The 18232-nt window shown below is 37.8% G+C and overlaps 1 protein-coding gene across 2 annotated transcripts in view; it reads right to left on the minus strand.

Moving 5' to 3' along the window:
* The window catches only part of TTC8 (tetratricopeptide repeat domain 8), a 54504-nt gene extending 38425 nt beyond the window's left edge, over window positions 1-16079 (minus strand). The window contains exons 1-3 of one of the 2 annotated variants that reach the window (XM_032287662.1): window positions 15837-16079; window positions 7258-7287; window positions 1434-1554 (exon numbers count right to left, since the gene is read on the minus strand). In XM_032287662.1, coding sequence (XP_032143553.1) covers window positions 1434-1554; window positions 7258-7287; window positions 15837-15938 — 253 coding nt within the window. In that variant the 5' untranslated portion in view covers window positions 15939-16079. The remainder of the gene's footprint in view (window positions 1-1433; window positions 1555-7257; window positions 7288-15836) is intronic. The other variant, XM_032287663.1, reaches the window with a different exon arrangement.
* Window positions 16080-18232: the final 2153 nt, after the last annotated feature.

Genomic DNA, 18232 nt, shown 5'->3' on the forward strand with positions numbered 1-18232 from the left:
GTTATCACATTTAATCTTCACACTAAGTCTGTAAAGTAGGTAGTATTAACCCATTTAACAAAGATTCACAGAACTAAGGAAACAAGTCAACCTATTGGTAGGGCTGGGATTTAAACTCAAGATAAACAGGCTCCAAAGTTCAAAACAATGGTTCTATCCTCATAGTTCAACTATTTCTCATATGAACTTCTCTCAATAAAAGACAATTTACCCACTATATCTAGAATTTAGATATTTTAACTCTAAAAGAACAAAATAATGGGAAAGAAAGACATTTTTACATGAAAATATGTATTTTTTTCTCAATTTCTATCTGAAGGTTTTAAACAGCTATTACCTTCCAAAACATACAAATGACTGAGAACTATAACAACTAATAAATTACCAGCAAGACCACCATATGTCCTGGTTATCATCCAATACCATTTTTTTTTAAGGCTAGTCAAGTGAAGCAATGGGAGTGGAGAAGGAACAAAGAAATCTGTAACAGATTGTGATCAGTTAGTTGTAAACACCACCACACTCAGACCAGCCATTATCCAATACCATTTGTACCACCACATCTGCAAGCTGGGACTGCACCTCTGTTACAATCCAAACAGACACTCACAGACCAGCATATCACCTCATCACCTCATATCATGACTTAGAGCAAATCATGTTCGATTATAACAATAAAGTGATGTTTTTGAATGATCTTTTTTTTTTTTTTTTGAGACAGAGTCTTGTTCTTTTGCCAGGCTGGAGTGCAGTGGTATGATCTCAGCTCACTGCAACCACCACCTCCCAGGTTCAAGCAATTTTCCTGTCTCATCCCCCTGAGTAGCTGGGAATACAGGTGCCACGCCACCATGCCCAGCTAAATTTTGTATTTTTTGTAAAGATGGGGTTTCACCACGTTGGCCAGGATGGTCTCGATCTCCTGACCTCATGATCCACCTGCTTCGGCCTCCCAAAGTACTGGGATTACAGGCGTGAGCCACCGTACGCAGCCGAATGATCTTTTTTTTAAGTCCTCTTAGAATACCCCTGTTGTTTGGGTACTTCTCAGATAAACAATATTCTGATATATTAGACAAGTAGTTCAAATAGAATGCATTTTTATAAATTTTTTCCATATGATCAGCAGTTGAACATAGATATAAATTATTTCTAAAATGCATAATATAGCTCATATTGAAAAATTGTTATACATCAATCTCATACCTTAAGTTTAAGATAACTGAATTGTAGAGGGAAAAGCCTTTGTACCATAAGGCAGAACAGAAACCATTTACTTGAAGTAATTTTTTTTCTTCATTTTTCTTTCACATATATAATGTTTATATATATAAAGTGTAAAAATATATGGGTATATATATATATTCCTCTTATACATAGTATTCTTCCTCTTAATAGCATTTCATTAACTTAACTGAAAGCCCACTACTTACGTGGAACTTGAGCAATAGCATTTTCATCCAGCATCATTTCTGCAATTCCTTCCTGATCTACATCAATTTCATCTACGTATACCATTTCTGTTAGTGCTCTTGCTTTCAAGATCCAAGCTGCCTAAAAATCATAGATAAATAAAGCATACATTAAAATAGCATTAGAAATATGACATAGCTTATAGAAGCAGCCATCCTTCATTGTTGTTATTTCATTTTGTATTAAACATGTTTACCTCTTACCACATTATTCTAATTTAAAGGGCCATGTCAAAAACTAATACAAGAAGGCATCATTGTTAATAAAGAAACAACCAATGTATCAATTACATAGTAAATAATAGTGGGGTAATTACCTGGTAGTCTTCTAACATTCCTCTTTATAAATAAAAAGATTGATCTTTAGGGAAAATTTTACTAAAATAATAACTTGAAAACAAATAAATAAAGCTACAACCACATTGTTCCTTCTGGCTTCCTCCTTCAAGGTCAAGTCCTTCATTATAAAGGATTCCCTGATTTTCCAGTTCCAAACCTACTACACGTTCTTGTCTTTCTCATAGAGAGTTCTCTGAATGCCTCTCTTATTACACACTTACTCATATTTGAAAAACACTATAATTATTTGGCTATATGTTAGCCCTTCCTTCCTTAGAATGCAAGCTTCTATACCTTGTTCACTTAGGAATTTTCCATAATACCTATGGTTTTTGTAGAAAAAACCATATTCAAGAAATGTTGGTTGAACTGAACTAAGATCAATTTACCAATTCCAATAACAAAACAACACTGGTTGCTTTGCGATCTAGCCAGTAGAAAACCTGCTAGATAATGAAAAAAATAAAAAAGGTAATTAAGAAATCCAAACTGGAAAAAAAACTTACAAGCTTTGCTTTAACTTGAAAATTTCAGTCTACACATGTACACAATTAAGTTTCTTATTAAACATATCAAATTGCTTTATCTGAAATTTCTACCTTTCCTTTACTACAGAATAGAGACAGGAAACAATAAAGCTTGATGTCCTGTGGAGGATTTGGGAAGAAGACAACTCTTGAAGCAGCAGCATAGAAGTGACTCTAGAGACTAGAGGAAGTAGCAGCAAGGAGAATTTGGGGAGGGATTAGGCTCAGTATACTAGGACTATATGGCTGTGAAGCAAGCTCAATGAAGGCCAAGGGACTGGGAAAGGAACAGGTGTGAGCTACACGAGGTCCAGAGAGTCCCCACGTAAAGATGCATTCAGTCAGTCAGTGTATATTCATTAAGCACCCCCTAATTAAATAGCACCAGCCTAGGTTCTGAGAAAAAAACATGAGAAGACTAAAACATGGACCCTAATTTCCCTGAATGCATCACCTATTGGATGAAATCACAGGTGACAAGTATGTGGTTTTATAGACGTTGGGAAGTAAAGATCATTTTGTGAGCTAAAGTAATTGGAATGCATGCTATGAATATTTTTTAAAAAAGAAAAAAAAAAGAACGTCATGCATTCATTTTAATAGGAATAAAGATGGTTGCCTCTACAACATATTTAGGTTCCCAAAGTGAAATTACATTTGGTTAGATGATTGGCTTTTGGCTTGAGCTTTTCTGGTTGAGGTTTCCTGGTTTAAAAATTTAGAACAAAATGTTTCAAATGTTATGCATGAATTTAACACAATTCAACACAATTCAATAACTAGAATATGGACTCAAAAAAGTAATTTGTAAAAAAAATTTAAAAAAAAAATTCCTATTGGAACTCCAATTGGAACTGTGAGAGCCACCAAAGTACAGAAAAAATATCTCAGGTTTTCAATCGTAAAAGATCAGGAGAGATACCATAACTATACAACTATTCCCAGGGGTCAGAGAAGTCCTCATTGGCTTGGAATAATGCTCTAATTTAACTTCAAAGATGGAAATAGGCAATCCCAACTTATATTAAATCTCTACAGGTCATAGTGCCCTGCAATTATCTGACAGCTTTGATTTTTCAAAAGGGCATTCTTTGCTCGGCACTCTCTGGTGGACAGGAAGGACTACAGAGTTTTCTGTTGGAACAGTAAAGAACATGGGTTCTGCTTGTTCATTCCCATATCACTAGGGAGCACCTACGGCATGCTACATCCTGGGTATACAAAGAGGAGTAAATCATAGTTCTAGTTCTAAGTCAAAAAAATTTCCATGTAATGGGAAAAATGGAGTAACAGAAATGAAAAACAAAAATAAGTATGTGATAGGAGAACAGAGAAAATGTGTCCAGCTAACTGGGAGTGGAAGGAAGGGTAGAAGAGAAGAATTCAGCCCAGTGGCCAGGCAAAATGGACAATAGGCAGGCTAGCTAGAGAGGCTATGGCATGTTTGGAAACTCTGGAAGAATTGAGTGTGGGTGAAGAATCAGGGAAGAAGCTGGAGAAAAAGTCAGGAGCCAGGTGATGGATCCTGTTATGCCACAGTGAGGTATATAAATTTTTATCCAAATAATGAGAAGCTACAGGGACTTCAGAACTATGATTTGGAGTCCTACTTTAATCAAGTTCATTTGTTTATTCATTTATTTTTTGAGACAGAGTTTTACTCTTGTTGCCCAAGATGGTGTACAATGGCACGATCTCAGCTCACTGCAACCTCCGCTTCCCAGGTTCAAGAAATTCTTGATTCCGCCTCAGCCTCCCAAGTAACTGGAATTACAGGCATGCACCACCACGCCCCACTAATTTTCTGTGTTTTTAGTAGAGACAAGGTTTGCCATGTTGGTTAGGCTGGTCTTGAACTCCTGACCTCAGGTGATCCACCCTCCTTGGCCTTCCAAAGTGCTGGGATTCCAGGCATGAGCCGTCATGCCCAGCCTTTGAGTTCATATTGTTATTGTTACTTTTAACTATTTTCAAGTTCATACTGTTATTTCATAGTCTAATCCATCATGATTCTTGACATCCATCCCCCAGCTGACCTCTTAAATATTAAAGAGATACAAATTTTTTATTTAGACTAAACAAAATATGCAAAAGAAAATCCACCCTTCCTTCCCTGCAATATGAATAAATATTTCTAAAGTCAAAGTCAAATAGGAACTTTCTTTTTTTTTTTTTTGAAACAGGCGCTCACTCTGTTGCCCAGGCTGGAAGGTAGTGGTGCAGACTTGAAGTCCAGGGCTCAGGTGATCCTCCCACCTCCCACCTCCCACCTCAGGTCTCAGGTTCCAGAGCAGCTAGGACTACAGGCATGTACTACCATGCCCAGCATTGTTTGTTTGTTTGCAGAGATGGGATATCTCACTTTGTTGCCCTAGCCGGTCTTGAACTCCTGGCCTCAAGTGATCCTCCTGCCTCGGCCTCCTAAAGTACTGAGTTTACAGGTGTGAGCCACTGCGCCAAGGCTAGGAATATCTTTTTAAACATTGTATTCCATAAGAATGCACTTTTAAAAAAAGATAAACCGATAAATATTAATTTAATCTCAAATAATTCTTAAAACAATGGTATGAATTTTTGATATTTACAGCTCTAGAATAAAATCTACTTATATTGTTATTCAATTTTAAATGGTATCACTGTTTGAGAAAATTAATCTTCCTGAGTTATCCTCTGTCCTAACAAAAAATGACCTTGAAAATCACATATCACTGCTTGATTAAACATCAGACTGTTTTCAAAGAACTGCTCCTGGCAATGTGAACAATTCTTGAGATTTTAATGAAAACAGCAGATGGAGCTTTGGCTTTAAAAAAATAATAATTTTTTTTACTTTGGAAACAAGCCAAGTATGTTTTACAGCCCTAAAATCCTCTGTGTGTTTTAAAAAAACAACCCAGAAAAAGTTTAAAACTATTCAGTGATTAAAATAAAATGAATAACAAAGCATATACAATAATCCCAAACTGCCCCTTGAAACTAAATAAAAATATAAATTTGCCTTATCAGATATGTTATTAATAAATAGGAGTCACACAGTTAAAAATATAGTTTAGGTAAATTTCTTTGAATTTTAATGTATTTCGAGTACCATAATATTAATAAAAATAACTGATGCTTTTGGGATTTTGTTTTTTAAGGGAAAAGCACAGGTTCTCCCAAACCAAATGAATAATCATATCAATTTTTCCCTTTATATCTTTGAAACACAATCCTATCTCATTCACCAACTGAGTTAGTCTATAGGACATTACTTCTGAGGCAGATACTTGCCAGCAAACATCAGGAAAATATTGACTCACTCATTCCATCCTCTGTGACATTAATTCAGTTTTTGTTTTGAAAATAAACATATGAAGAGGTTGAAACTCTGCTGACTGAACAAAACATATTTAAATTATTCTGTTCCTCCTAATAAAGAATGCAAGGCCAGTAGTTTAAAGCATGTAAGAAACGACTTCAGGTTATTATTAGAATAAGGCTACCAAAGGAACAGTCTGTCTGACCTGATTTAGACATCATAAGACTCAGCAATTATTGACATTCTGCCTACTCTATGAAAATGAAAACTTAGGCACAAGATACTGAATTGTTACTGTATACAGCCTCATTCCTTTTAAAGTTGTAAAATTGTGCAAAAAGAAGAAACTCCAAAAGTGTGAATAGTAAGGCCAAAAGAATCTAGTCAGCCTTGTTCCCTTTTGTACCATTATGGAGCAGATAATTAGGTCTATACCAACAGAACTGGAAAACGATGCCAAATACAGATTTTTCATGAAGTCCCTATGCTAGTTTGAAGCTCTTAAATGCCATTTATAGTTTTAAAACCATTCCTACAATGCAAATTATTGATGTTTTAAATTTTAAACAAAATTTTTCAAATTTCCTGAGAACAAAATCCACAGTATTTATAATAGCGATCCTTTTTGAATCACTTGTATCCATATTATACCAAAAAAAAATAGTTTTGCCCCATCTATCAGTTTGTAAATCAAGATTATGAACATTCAAAAGATAAACCTCAGCCTTTTAAAGAACACAGTGTCACATTTTAACCTATTTACAGTGTATGTTTAATACTACCCAGGTCTCCATAAGAGTACTTTGTAAATTGCTTTCTAGTCTAAAAGGTTTGCTGATTACTCATATGAACCCCTAATGAGGTTCAATTCTCTTATTTACCTAAAAAAAACCTGTTAACATTCCATCTCGTTTGGCAGGGCAAACACCTGGCAATATTTAAGCTCTCTGATTTATAATTCTGCACTTCTCTCCTTAGTCCCAGACTCACTGGCAGCTCTCCTGGACTAAAAGTATCACTGGCTAGGTGCCCCCCTCCTCTCTTCCAGGGCTTCTTCCCAATTCACTCCCTTATGTCTTATCCAGTTGGCAAGTCTCTAGCTGCCTCTCATCCTTACCCAAATTGATTTGGTTGATGTGACTGTCTGGCCAGTGTCCCTTCCTTCCTCCCTCACCATGTCAGGCTCCTCTCTCTTAGGGCCACCAGGTCAGTTAAAACCAACACCCTCCCAAGCAGAGTCCACTCTTGACTCAAGACATGCCGTCCCATCCATCACAGTCTTTTCAGACATCTGTCATTCCGCTGGCTCTCCTGCTCCCTTTCTGAGTCCTTGGTTCCCCTCACCTCCTTTATTTTTTCTTATCCTTCTAGTCCATCTTGGTCATTTCCATTTAAGCTCCAAGTCCCAATGAGTAGAGTGCAGCAGTTCTACAAGGCTATCAATATACACAAAAGTATTGAAAATATAATCATTTATTTACAGAATGTCTGACAGATATGGCTAATTTTAAAAACCCACAGGTAGATATGCAGGAAATTTTCTAAACTACTATAGCAACAACTAAGCTATAGCAATTAAAGGATTCTCTAAACTAAAGGTTGCAGCTGAACCTTTCTTTACCTGACACACTGGCAAGTCAGGATCTGGTTCCTGGACAGCATTAAGAAGGCAGTAAACAGTTTTAAGAAATACAGTTTCTAAAATAAAAAGTCTTAATAACCAACCATGTATTTGTAGGTGAACTCTTATTCAATAAAAATCCAAAAATTAACTTTAGTCTTCTTACACAAGTGTTCTCAAGAGTTGTGTAAAACGAATGTATACTGAAGAATGCTAAATTTTATATGATCAGAAAATTCTAATTAACCTCCTTCAAAGTGCAAAGAGAACATATCTTAACTGCTTGTTTAATGACCACGCAATATGTCAGAAATTAAGAATAATTTCATAACTATACCAAGGAAATAGTTTCTTTCATTCAAAAACAAGTTCATCGTGGTTAAAATATTCAGACTTTAATCACTTAAGGAGAAGAAGGAAAACCTATACAGTACAAACCCTTCTATTCCTCATAAATTTAATGGGATTCATGACTGACAATAAGTTAATTCTGACTATAATATCCTCCAAGAAATTTTTATAAATAAACTACATAATATGCATTAGTGCCAGATGCTGCTAAACTCAGGATCTGAGTTTTTCTGTACAAATTAAATAGAAGCCCATCGGTTTAAAAAAAATCAGACAACAAATTTATTTATAAAACAACTACATTTACATGTCTGTCTAGTCAGCAGCGTCTGTTGAGCACTTAATCTGTTTTACTGGGGAAAGTACCAAGAAACAGAAATGGGAAAAAAGATCCTTGCATCTACAGACACTATACTCAAAAACAACTTAAATATATTTTTTAAATATATTATTAGTACAAACAGTGTAAAGCCCATATGGTCACCATGTAAGGACATGCAATTTATTTAGCATGACATATGGTAGGGACATGAGAGGAAAAGGTTAAGTTAGGCTAGAAAATGAGGGCCCGGAGGATGGGAGTTAGAGAAGATTTGGCAATCAACTGAACCAACACAAAACAACAACTAGAGAACACATAGCAATTGGAGGGTTTCAACTCCAGTGTGACTACAAAGGATGTGGAAAAAGTACAGATTTCCTAAACACAGTCCAAACTTAAGGAAACACACCAATCCAGGGAATGACATGCCAGATGAAAGTAACACTTTCTATTCTTTTTTCTCTTTACTCGCATATATATCTCTATAGCCCATTATCTCATTTGAATCTCATAACAACCATCTAAGGAAAGCAGGTAAGAATGATTATCCATTTTACAGATAAGGAAACAAATTCAGAGATGGTAAGTAATTTGTTTAAGGTCATACAAACGGTGGAGGGAATCAAGTGCTGCTTCTTGCCAGTGCCTCTTGGAAATTAAAAAATAAGAGTTGGACATAAAAAGGCAGGACTGAAAGGTAAAGTTTAGGAGAGATACAAGATAAATCCAATATATTATAGAAAACTGGGGGAGAAAGTTTACTGGAGGTGATTGTAGACAATGCTTAAAAAGGAAAAAACAGTGAAAGCAGACAGAATTCAATGATACTGGATGCTGTGACTTGCCAAGGACAGGTAGATTCTTCCAGTGACATAAATGAAACCACCAGTTCAGCCTCAGAGGGTTTCTGCTCACTGAGGAAGGTCTTCGTGACCTCTCCTTTGTTCTTCTGCCCTTCAGGAATACATTTAGGACTGATCATGCAGATGAAGAGTATGTAGGGAAATTATGGGAAATCATCATGTGAAGGTCAGAGAAGAAAATGAGAGGCCTAATGAGTAGGGAGGTGCAGAGACAGGTAAGGGACTGCATTGATGGAAAATGGAGACCAGGCCTAAGTAGGTATGAGGCAGAGAACACATTAATTCCACAACATTCTAGTGGGGAAGGCACCTAAATTACAGTACAATGTGTCAAACACTATACTCACATTATAGTCAAATTATAGGTGACTTAGGTGAACGAAAGAAAAGCAGAAGACATGGAAGATAAGAAAGTCAGAGAAGGGGGAGGTAATTCTGGAAATTACTGAGCGAGAATGATTATGAACTATATTCAACATCCTTTCACCATCCATTTCATTGGACATCTTTCTCACAAATGCTTTCCAAATTTCCAGCAATTCTTTAAGAAAAATATAGATGACAGAATCCTGCATGCAAATATCTGTAGCTGTACAGAAAATAGCAGCTAACATTTTTTATCACTTACTACGTGTTAATGAGCCTTCTAACAACTCTTTGAGGTACAGATGAGGAAACTCTGAGAGCAAGGTGTTGCAGGACCTGCAAGCCCCAAAATTGGGGCTTAGCCCAGGAGGGTTCTTGGCTTTGCCCAGGAAATAATTCAAGGGTGAGTCAGTGGTATTAGAAAGCAATCTTTTATTGGATGGTACTGCTCCTTCCAGAGTAGGGCTAACTCATAAGCAGTGTGGCCAAAATCAGCAACTATGGGCTCTTGGTAACTGCATTTATACTCATGAAAACCTATTTCCAATTACATGCAAATTAAGGGGTGGGCCAATGCAAATTAGGGAGCAGGTGATTTAGAACTTTCTAGAAAAAGGGCAGTAACTTATGGGTTGTTGCCATGGAAAGGGGTGGTAACTTCTGGGTCATTGCCATGGCATTTTTAAACTGTCATGGCAGCTAGTGGGAGAGTTATGCTGATAAACAGTGAGGGCAGCGAGGGATTGCTTTCCTTGCCATCTGCTGGTTTCCTCACTTTATCCTGTCTGGACCGGATCCTGTGTTGGTCAGCAGTGTTGTGACCAGAAAACAAGTCCTGTAGGTCTCCTACCTCAAAGGTACAGAGGCAGTATTTGAACCTAGACACCCTGGGTCCAGAGCAGGCACTTTGCTGAGTATGTGGGATGACAGCAAGAATGGAACACAGACTACTGTAGGATGTGGAAAGACCAAGGACAGGCATGGCTCTCTGGAGATACATCAAGAGCAGGACTATGAAGGAAAAGAGTCAGAATGTTTTAATCTGGAAATAGGGAAAACCCCTTTTTAAAAAAATCACCGAGCCTTTCCTCTTTGGGTCTCTCTCAGTTATAGTTTTGTGATTTAAATTAATCCACCCATGCAGCTTCACTTAGTCTAGCAAACCATTTCTACAGATATCAACGCAGTTGAGGAGAAAGCTCCAGGCTTTGCCCTAGGGTCAGAAGACCTGGGCTAGGTTTGATCCTCAGGGAGCCACTTAGCTCCGTGATCTTGAACAAATCATATAAACCACATTACCTTTTCAAATTGAAGAAATATTACCTACTTCATAGGAGAATGTTAAGGACTAATAATAAAACTGTTCATTTTTAAGAAAACTTCACAACTTTTAGAGTTCTTTCACATATATTATCACACTTATTCAAGTATAAGCTTAATAGAAGCACCAAACCACGTATTACTTTCCCTCTGAGAACTCAGAACTGACTCCCAGTGATGGCAGATCAAATTAAAACTTCCTCAATCTCCCTCAAAGTGGGTAATAGGACATGGAAAGTAGAGTGTCACTGCCTAGAACTAGAAAATACTCATTAGCATCAACTTTAAGTCACATCTGTTTGCTTTCTTCCTTCCACCCTAGGGTTCAGCATTCTCTTAGCTTGTTTCTGTTACTTTAGGGAATTAGACCTCCAAATAATTCTGAATGCAACTTTCTAACTACCACCAGTACTGGCTAAAGAGTATACTCAGCTCCCTGCTTAAACTGCTGAGTGATTATTCAAATTTTAGCAATAAAAGAAGGGGGGGAAGTGTAAGAGAATAGAGTAATTGATGGGTTTCAGAAGGTTAGGGAGATCTAGTGACCATGCAGCCAAGTGGGAATGTAATCTGTATAATTCAGCAGGAATACAAATTCATAAAATGACCTGCTCCACAGTGTATAGAATCAAAGGATTAAGTCTGGCTAAGTCCCCATGGTCCCAAAGAGGAAACCAATTAGATAATCACACGATATGTTCTTTGGCTTGGATCACCAGATCACTGTCTCAACCAACTACTAACATATAGCTCACTGGGGAGCCCTGGTTTCTTGTCTTTCATCTAAGCCATTCATTTTCAGCCATTTCTCCTCCTCAAAACCATTTACAATAATAACCCCCTCCTCTCTGTAACATCTCTCATTATAAGCAAAGATTGGGCAAAAAGAGAAGAATGTAAGTTAGAAAAAAGTCTCTCTCCCATTCTCGTACAGCTAATGGGTCCCACCCTCAGAATCACCGATTTTAATAATCTGAAAATCTACCAGACACCTACCCCATTAATGAAAGCATATTGTCTTTTAAAAATCCCACTGCCTGAAAAAATATTCCACATTTTATTAAGTGTTTCATTATAATGGAGCTAAAAAATCAGGACTGGTTTTAAAGCCATGAATCTGACATATGGAACACAAAGAACAGTAAACAGATTAAGCAACTAATCAGGATGATGATCAACATGAGCTGCAAAAGCAAGCATTCCCTTTAGGTCACAGTGCTGTATGGCGGGGACTGTTTTGAATTTCCTCTCTTCATATCTTACAACTTTAAACCACTTTTTCAGTCACAATTTAAAGAATCCTTTGAAAAAGAACATGCTTCTCTATGAATTGGTTATTACTACTATATTTAATTTCAAAGGGGAAATTATGATAAATTAATTAGTTATCTTTCTTTCTTTATTCTTAACAGATCTGAACTTTAATACCCTTCATGCTTATAGACCCTGGCCGGCCTCTGTCCCTCACCATTCTGTGTCTAGAAAAAGCAGCTGAGAACCCATGTTCTTCAAGAACCCTTCCCCAATGCCAAACACCGTATTATTATATATACCCTTCAGTCCTTTTGTAGCCAAATTAAAATGTATTACTCTGAAGAAACATGCTATTGGCATAGTCCATCATACCTCTCTGGGTAGCCTGACTATCAAAAATAAAATCCAGAAATCCTAATAGAAAATACAAGGCAATAATTAAAGACTTTTGATGATTCTACACCAAAATAGTATCCCTTAAAGGTAAAATAAATGCATATGAAATAGTCTTAAAAGTGGGCTTCATCTCAATAGGCTAATGTATCCGGACCAAAATGTTATCTTTTTGAAGCTCTCTGAGCCAGCTTATAATAAGATTAATAAAGAACAAATCATTTTAGAGAGGTTTTTCTCATCTGGGAGAAAAATAAGCAAAACCAAAAGTGAAAAAAGACATTATTAAAAACAAAAACTATCCTTTGTAATAGGGAGGAGAAAACATAATAGCAAAAATGAATCCATTTGGCACTCAGACGAAACATTTTAATTTCTGGGCTCCTCTCTGGGTCCAGGAGTTTCAAAGTCACTCCATACTATAATCAGTTTGGTGGCACAGGAACAGTAATTCAAATAGTTTTAGAGGAAAAGTACTCTCAAATGTGGGAACCTCAATAAATGCCCATGAGGCTAAAGGAATTTGAAGGTGAACCAGATAACTGCAGAGGAGAGGACCATCTGCTCCCGCTCTGATCACATTTCTGTTAGATTGTGAATCTCTCCATCATTTAACTTCCTCTACTGAAACAATGAATACTATAAGAAATAACAGGGTTGATCATTACTACTGGAAACACTCTCCTGAAGGAATCCAGAAAGAATTTTAAAAATTGATTTTTAAAAACTGACCCTCAAAATAAGAAATGAATTAAGAAGTCCCATAATGAAATTATATTTATTTGAAAAAGAAAGTGTACATTTAAGAACCTATGGTGCTGAGAATTAAGGGTGGGACGGGGAAGACAAAGATCATCAGGCAACTAGGATGATCATCATAGAGGGGAAGCTGGCACATATGAACAACTCCATCAAAATATATATATGAACATGATTGATGTACTCATTCAGCAAATACATAACGAGAGCCCCCATGTGCCTGACTCTGCATCAGGTGCTTGGGATATCACACAGACCTTCGGTCTTGGTGTCATGTTCTAAGGAAAGAGAATTTTCAAACTTGCAATCAAAGGAATTACCTTAAGCTATCTTCCTAAAGCTCTTCACTAATTACATCAACACTAACATAAATATTAATTTTTTTAATTAAGGAAAAGGTAGGATTTCTTCAAGCTTGGGAAAAATCATACTGGGAAATATTTCCAACATGAAATAAGAAGTGGGTGCAAAATACAGAAACTGGTGCTATGAAAAACATACAGTAATAAGGGCACAGTGTTCAAAGTTAGGTCAAAGAATGACTAACATGAGTAAGCCCTGTAAACATTTCAATAGCCCTCGTATCAAAAGCCAACTTTGATAACATCAAGTTAAACATCTATTCCCGGTAAAATGCTACTCATTATTCTGACAATATATACAGTTCATCCATAATAAACTACCTCAACAAAACAAATAAAAATGATTAGAAGGGAAAAGAATATCAAATTTTTCCTCCAGATCTGGTACTGATTCTCTTAGACCTACTCTGATATTTATTGGAGCTGAACATATCAACCCTTGCTCATATAAATAAAACAATAACATTTTTTTAAAACTTCTATTCAGGTCTAGTCACAAGCAGTTCAGATAAGGGATACACAATCTGTAGTAAGCACTCAATAGAAGGTCATTGAGATGAATACATATAAAGTCCTGATACCTCAATTCATAGGTGCAATACTGAATGTCACTATGAACTCAAGATTAGAGGGTCTTAGCCATTAATAAAAATACTGCTGCTCCACCTACATTTCCCAATGTACCAACAACTTCCCAGGATAACAGTGAAGATTATTTGACCCTTTCCCTGGGCCAAAAAAAAAAAAAGGAATCTGTTGGTCAAATAAGTTTCAGAACTATTTTATTATTTGGATTAATCAAAAATAGGCAAAATTAGCTTTCTTTTCTTCAAAACTACTCAGAGCCTTTAGTGTGCATCCTGAATCTCCAAGAAGGAACATACATTTCCCAAATGTATTTAATGAGGAAACTTTCTCTCTGTTGGGACAGCTGTCGTGTGGAACACAGAATGAAAACTACCTTAACTCAATGGAAAAATGACAACACATAAGGTTCCTGTAAACCATTGTGCCTAGAACAATGTCCAGCACATCAAAGGTTCTTAACAAACTTCTGTTGTACCAATATAAAGTTGTCAATATTTTGTCACGGTTCCCAGACATATTTGATTTTTTTAAGCAGTATCTATGAGATTATTATGCCAAAAAACAACCTGGAAAAATGCTTGTCTACAGAAACATAGTCCTATTAACTAATGTGAACTGTCAAGAACAGAACCTAGCTTTGTATTACCACCAACATAGGCTGTTCCAATAGAGATGTACTATCTGAAGGACAAAATGTTCGTTTCAGCAGGTTATCATCCACCATCCATTTGCTGGGAGCTAAGGCAGAGCCTAGTAACAGCACACTCATGCCTCCGCTTTTGTAACTCCCTTCAATTTTCCATTTTTTTCTAACATCTCCAAGGCAACACCACTAGAGGAAAAGCTAGAGAACTGGAACTATGTAGGTATATTCCGCATTTACTAAAAACACTGACTAACTGCCGCAGCGTTACTCCTGTTCTATTTTTCTCCTCCTTTTGTCTATTCCACGAGTCCCCTGCCCACCAGAATTATACCCTCCTCACATACATTGTATACCACCTTTTCCACTTGCTATACACATTACTCTAGTTTATTTACGTTTTGTTTTTTGGTTTTTTTTTTTTTTTTTTTTTAGGCAGAGTCTCGCCCTGTCACCCAGGCTGGAGTACAGTGGCGTGGCGTGGCGTGATTTCGCCTCACTGCAACTTCCGCCTCAGCCTCCGGAGTAGCCGGGATTACAGGCGCCCGCCACCATGCCCAGCTAATTTTCGTATTTTTAGTAGAGACGGAGTTTACCATGTTGGCCAGGCTGGTCTTGAACTCCTGACCTCTGGTGATACGCCCGACTTGGCCTCCCAAAGTGCTGGGATTACAGGCGTGAGCCACTGCGCCCGACCTAACTTTTCATCAATGCCATCATTCCTTCTTGTAAGGAGCCTTTCTTTCCCATATCTCCCTCCTAAAATTATAGCTTCCCTTGCCCAGGTAATTTTTAAAATAATAAATGTATCTTTTCCCCTTCTAGATTCTCATTCCTCTAACTTCCTCAAGCTAAACTCCTGGCCTCCTCCACTCTTGGACAACAGTCTAAAGATGAGGTGGGAGGATCACATGTTCGATCCAAAAGGAAGAAGGCAGCTATGTTAACAGGAGGTGGAGAGTCACAAATCTTTGTTTATACAAATTAATTTTAGACATTAATAATGCAAACGCTGAGAGCTTAGCGCCCATCAATATGCAAGTATAAATGAATTATCAAAGTTCCTCATCAAAGTAAAATTCAGGGCTCTCACTCTAGGACAAGCATAGGGAAGGGAAGGCTGAAGATTGTGAGGAGGGGGCGATCAACGCACAGAACTTGCGATCCATGCGGACATGGCGGACAAGGGACCCACCAGCCGCAGCTCCACAAGGTCTCGCCCCGGGCGCCTCTGGGGACCGAACGGTCAGCCCCGCCTCGGGCCTTCCTCCCCGGCCTCCCCACCCGGGGCCGGGGGACGCCCCAGACCCCGCAGCCTAGGCGCCAGGATGCTTAGGCTGACGTGAGCTGGCCAGTACCTGGTCATAAGGGGACTTCTCCAGCATCTGCGTGCATACATCGGCGCAGAGCTGGAACTTCCTGCGTCTAAAATAGCTCCAGGCCAGGAGCAGCGGCTCCATCTCCGAGCCCGTGGCTGCACGTAAGGCCAGCAAAGGCCCTGCGCTCCAGGAGAACGGTGGGCGTGGAGCTGGAAGCTGGCGGGCGTCAGGCTCTGCCTGGCAACCCGCGAAGGCTGGGGCCTTACTCGAGAGGTGCCCGCAGCGCGCCTGAGAACAGGAAAAAGAAAAACCACCTCGAGCAGAGCTCAGCTACAGCAGAACGTGCCTAAACTTTGGTTGAAAAAAAAAGGTCTACTTTTAAAGGCTACAGGTTTCATTAACTTTGAGAAGCAGGCACCGCGGCTAAACAAAAAGGTAGTAACTTAGACACCTGCCTTGGGGTCCTCCACCCTCCCAGGAGGCGCAGTTGCCTAGCAACCGAATGCTCGGCTCGCCCCGCAGGTCCTGAAAAGTCTGGAGAGTTGATCCTGTGTACGCTGTCTGTCCTACTTCTTCCTTTCGCTTGTTTTTGTCCCTCTCGCTTTACCTTCCGATTCTAGAAACACAAGTGAACAGCTTCTACAGTACTATCCCACCCATCAAGACCTAAAGCCCTAAATACTGAAACTCTCCACTCTATTTCTCGAGTCCTTCCTACCAATCTCAATGTCTGAATTGCAAGGGCCTTGCTTTTCTCATTTTACAGATGAGAAACTGACATAGACTCAGAGAAGAGTTATTAAACTTGCATTGAGTTAGGGAGCTGGACCTGCAATCTGGTTGACTACAGGCTGCTAATACATTTGTTAATTCGACTTTCATGGTGATTCTGGATTGTAAATCGGTGACAGTTTTACCAAACTAGATTATGTGTGCAAAAAAATAATTTTTAAAAAGAGCTTTGTGAAACACCGTCTCCTGGCACTTGCTGTTTGGCAAGTGTTTACTTGTGCAGAGTAATTTCTCCAAATATTCTACAAAATACCTGACCAGCACTCTTCAAAACTGTCAAGGTCATCATAAACAAGGAATATCTAAAAAACTGTCACAGATCAGAGGAGGTGAAGGAGACATGATAACTAAATGTTATGTGGTACCCTAAGTGAGATCCTGGACTAAAGAGATAATATTAGAGGCCGGGCATGGTGGCTCACGCCTGTAATCCAAGCACTTTGGAGGCCAAGGCAGGCGGATCACCTGAGGTCAGGAGTTCAAGACCAGCCTGACCAACATGGTGAAACCCTGTCTTTAAAAAATAAATAAATAAACTAAAATAAAATAAAAGAGAAATAATATTAGAAGATAACTACTGAAATCCAAATAAACTGTGGGGTTTAATTAATAGTAATGTACTGGTGTTGTTTCCTTAGTTGTAACAAATGTACCATCTTACATAAAAACAAATGTGCCAACATCTTATACAAGAGAGAAACTGGGTATATGGGAACTGTCTACTATGTTTGTGACTTTTCTGTAAATCTAAAACTATTCTTTAAAAATGTTTATTTAGAACATCTGACTATATGGAGTCAGGTTGAAAATCACTTACATAGTAATCTGCTTACACTGTACCAGAAAACAAAAAGACCCTGTGAAATATTGAGCCCAATTGTCAATTATCAGCATGTGTGTTCTTAAAAACTTGACACTCAGAAACCATGGGCTGCTTCATTCAGACTTTCAGGGAGATTACACTAGAATATCTGGGAAGTTCTTAATGTCCCAATTCCATCCCTAGAAATACTGAAATTTTTGAGGTAGTACTGGGGCATCAGTTTTTTTCTTTATCCCAGGTGATTCTGATGGGTAGCCAGGATTAATCACCCATTATGGTGAGCTCTAGTCTTGTATCTATTGAGATTATTGCCAACTTCCTACAGAGAAAAACATTTTTGTAAGTGGGGAAATAAACATGCCAATAAACATATAAATAAATGTGGATCAAATGATGCATTAAAATATTTTACTAGCATATGACGTATGTTAACTTCATTGAGAAGGCTAATTTTTTCTCTCACAACAGTCAAATAAATGAAAATTGTAGGAGCATATTTAGCAAATTGCAGGACGTTAAAACAAGTCCAAATGTAGCATGAAATGTGTCTTTAAAAGGATATAAAATATGTCATTTTAATATCATGTAAATATGTTTATGGTTCATTGATTTTATGAATTTATAAACAGATTTACATTTTTAATAATATCTAACTGATAAAGCAGAAATCTTTTTTTTAAAAAAAGATATGCTAGTAATAGGAAGAATAGAGACTATAACATTTCCTGGTGAAGGGCGTAGATAAGAGTTACTAGGACAATTTTCCTTCTAGAGAAAGTGAAGCACAGAGAAACAAACCCTTTAAAAGGGTCAGTTTCAC

This window comes from Sapajus apella, unplaced genomic scaffold (genome assembly GCF_009761245.1).
Source record: "Sapajus apella isolate SASKATOON/1434 unplaced genomic scaffold, GSC_monkey_1.0 scaffold20, whole genome shotgun sequence".
NCBI classification, from domain to species: Eukaryota; Metazoa; Chordata; class Mammalia; order Primates; family Cebidae; genus Sapajus; species Sapajus apella.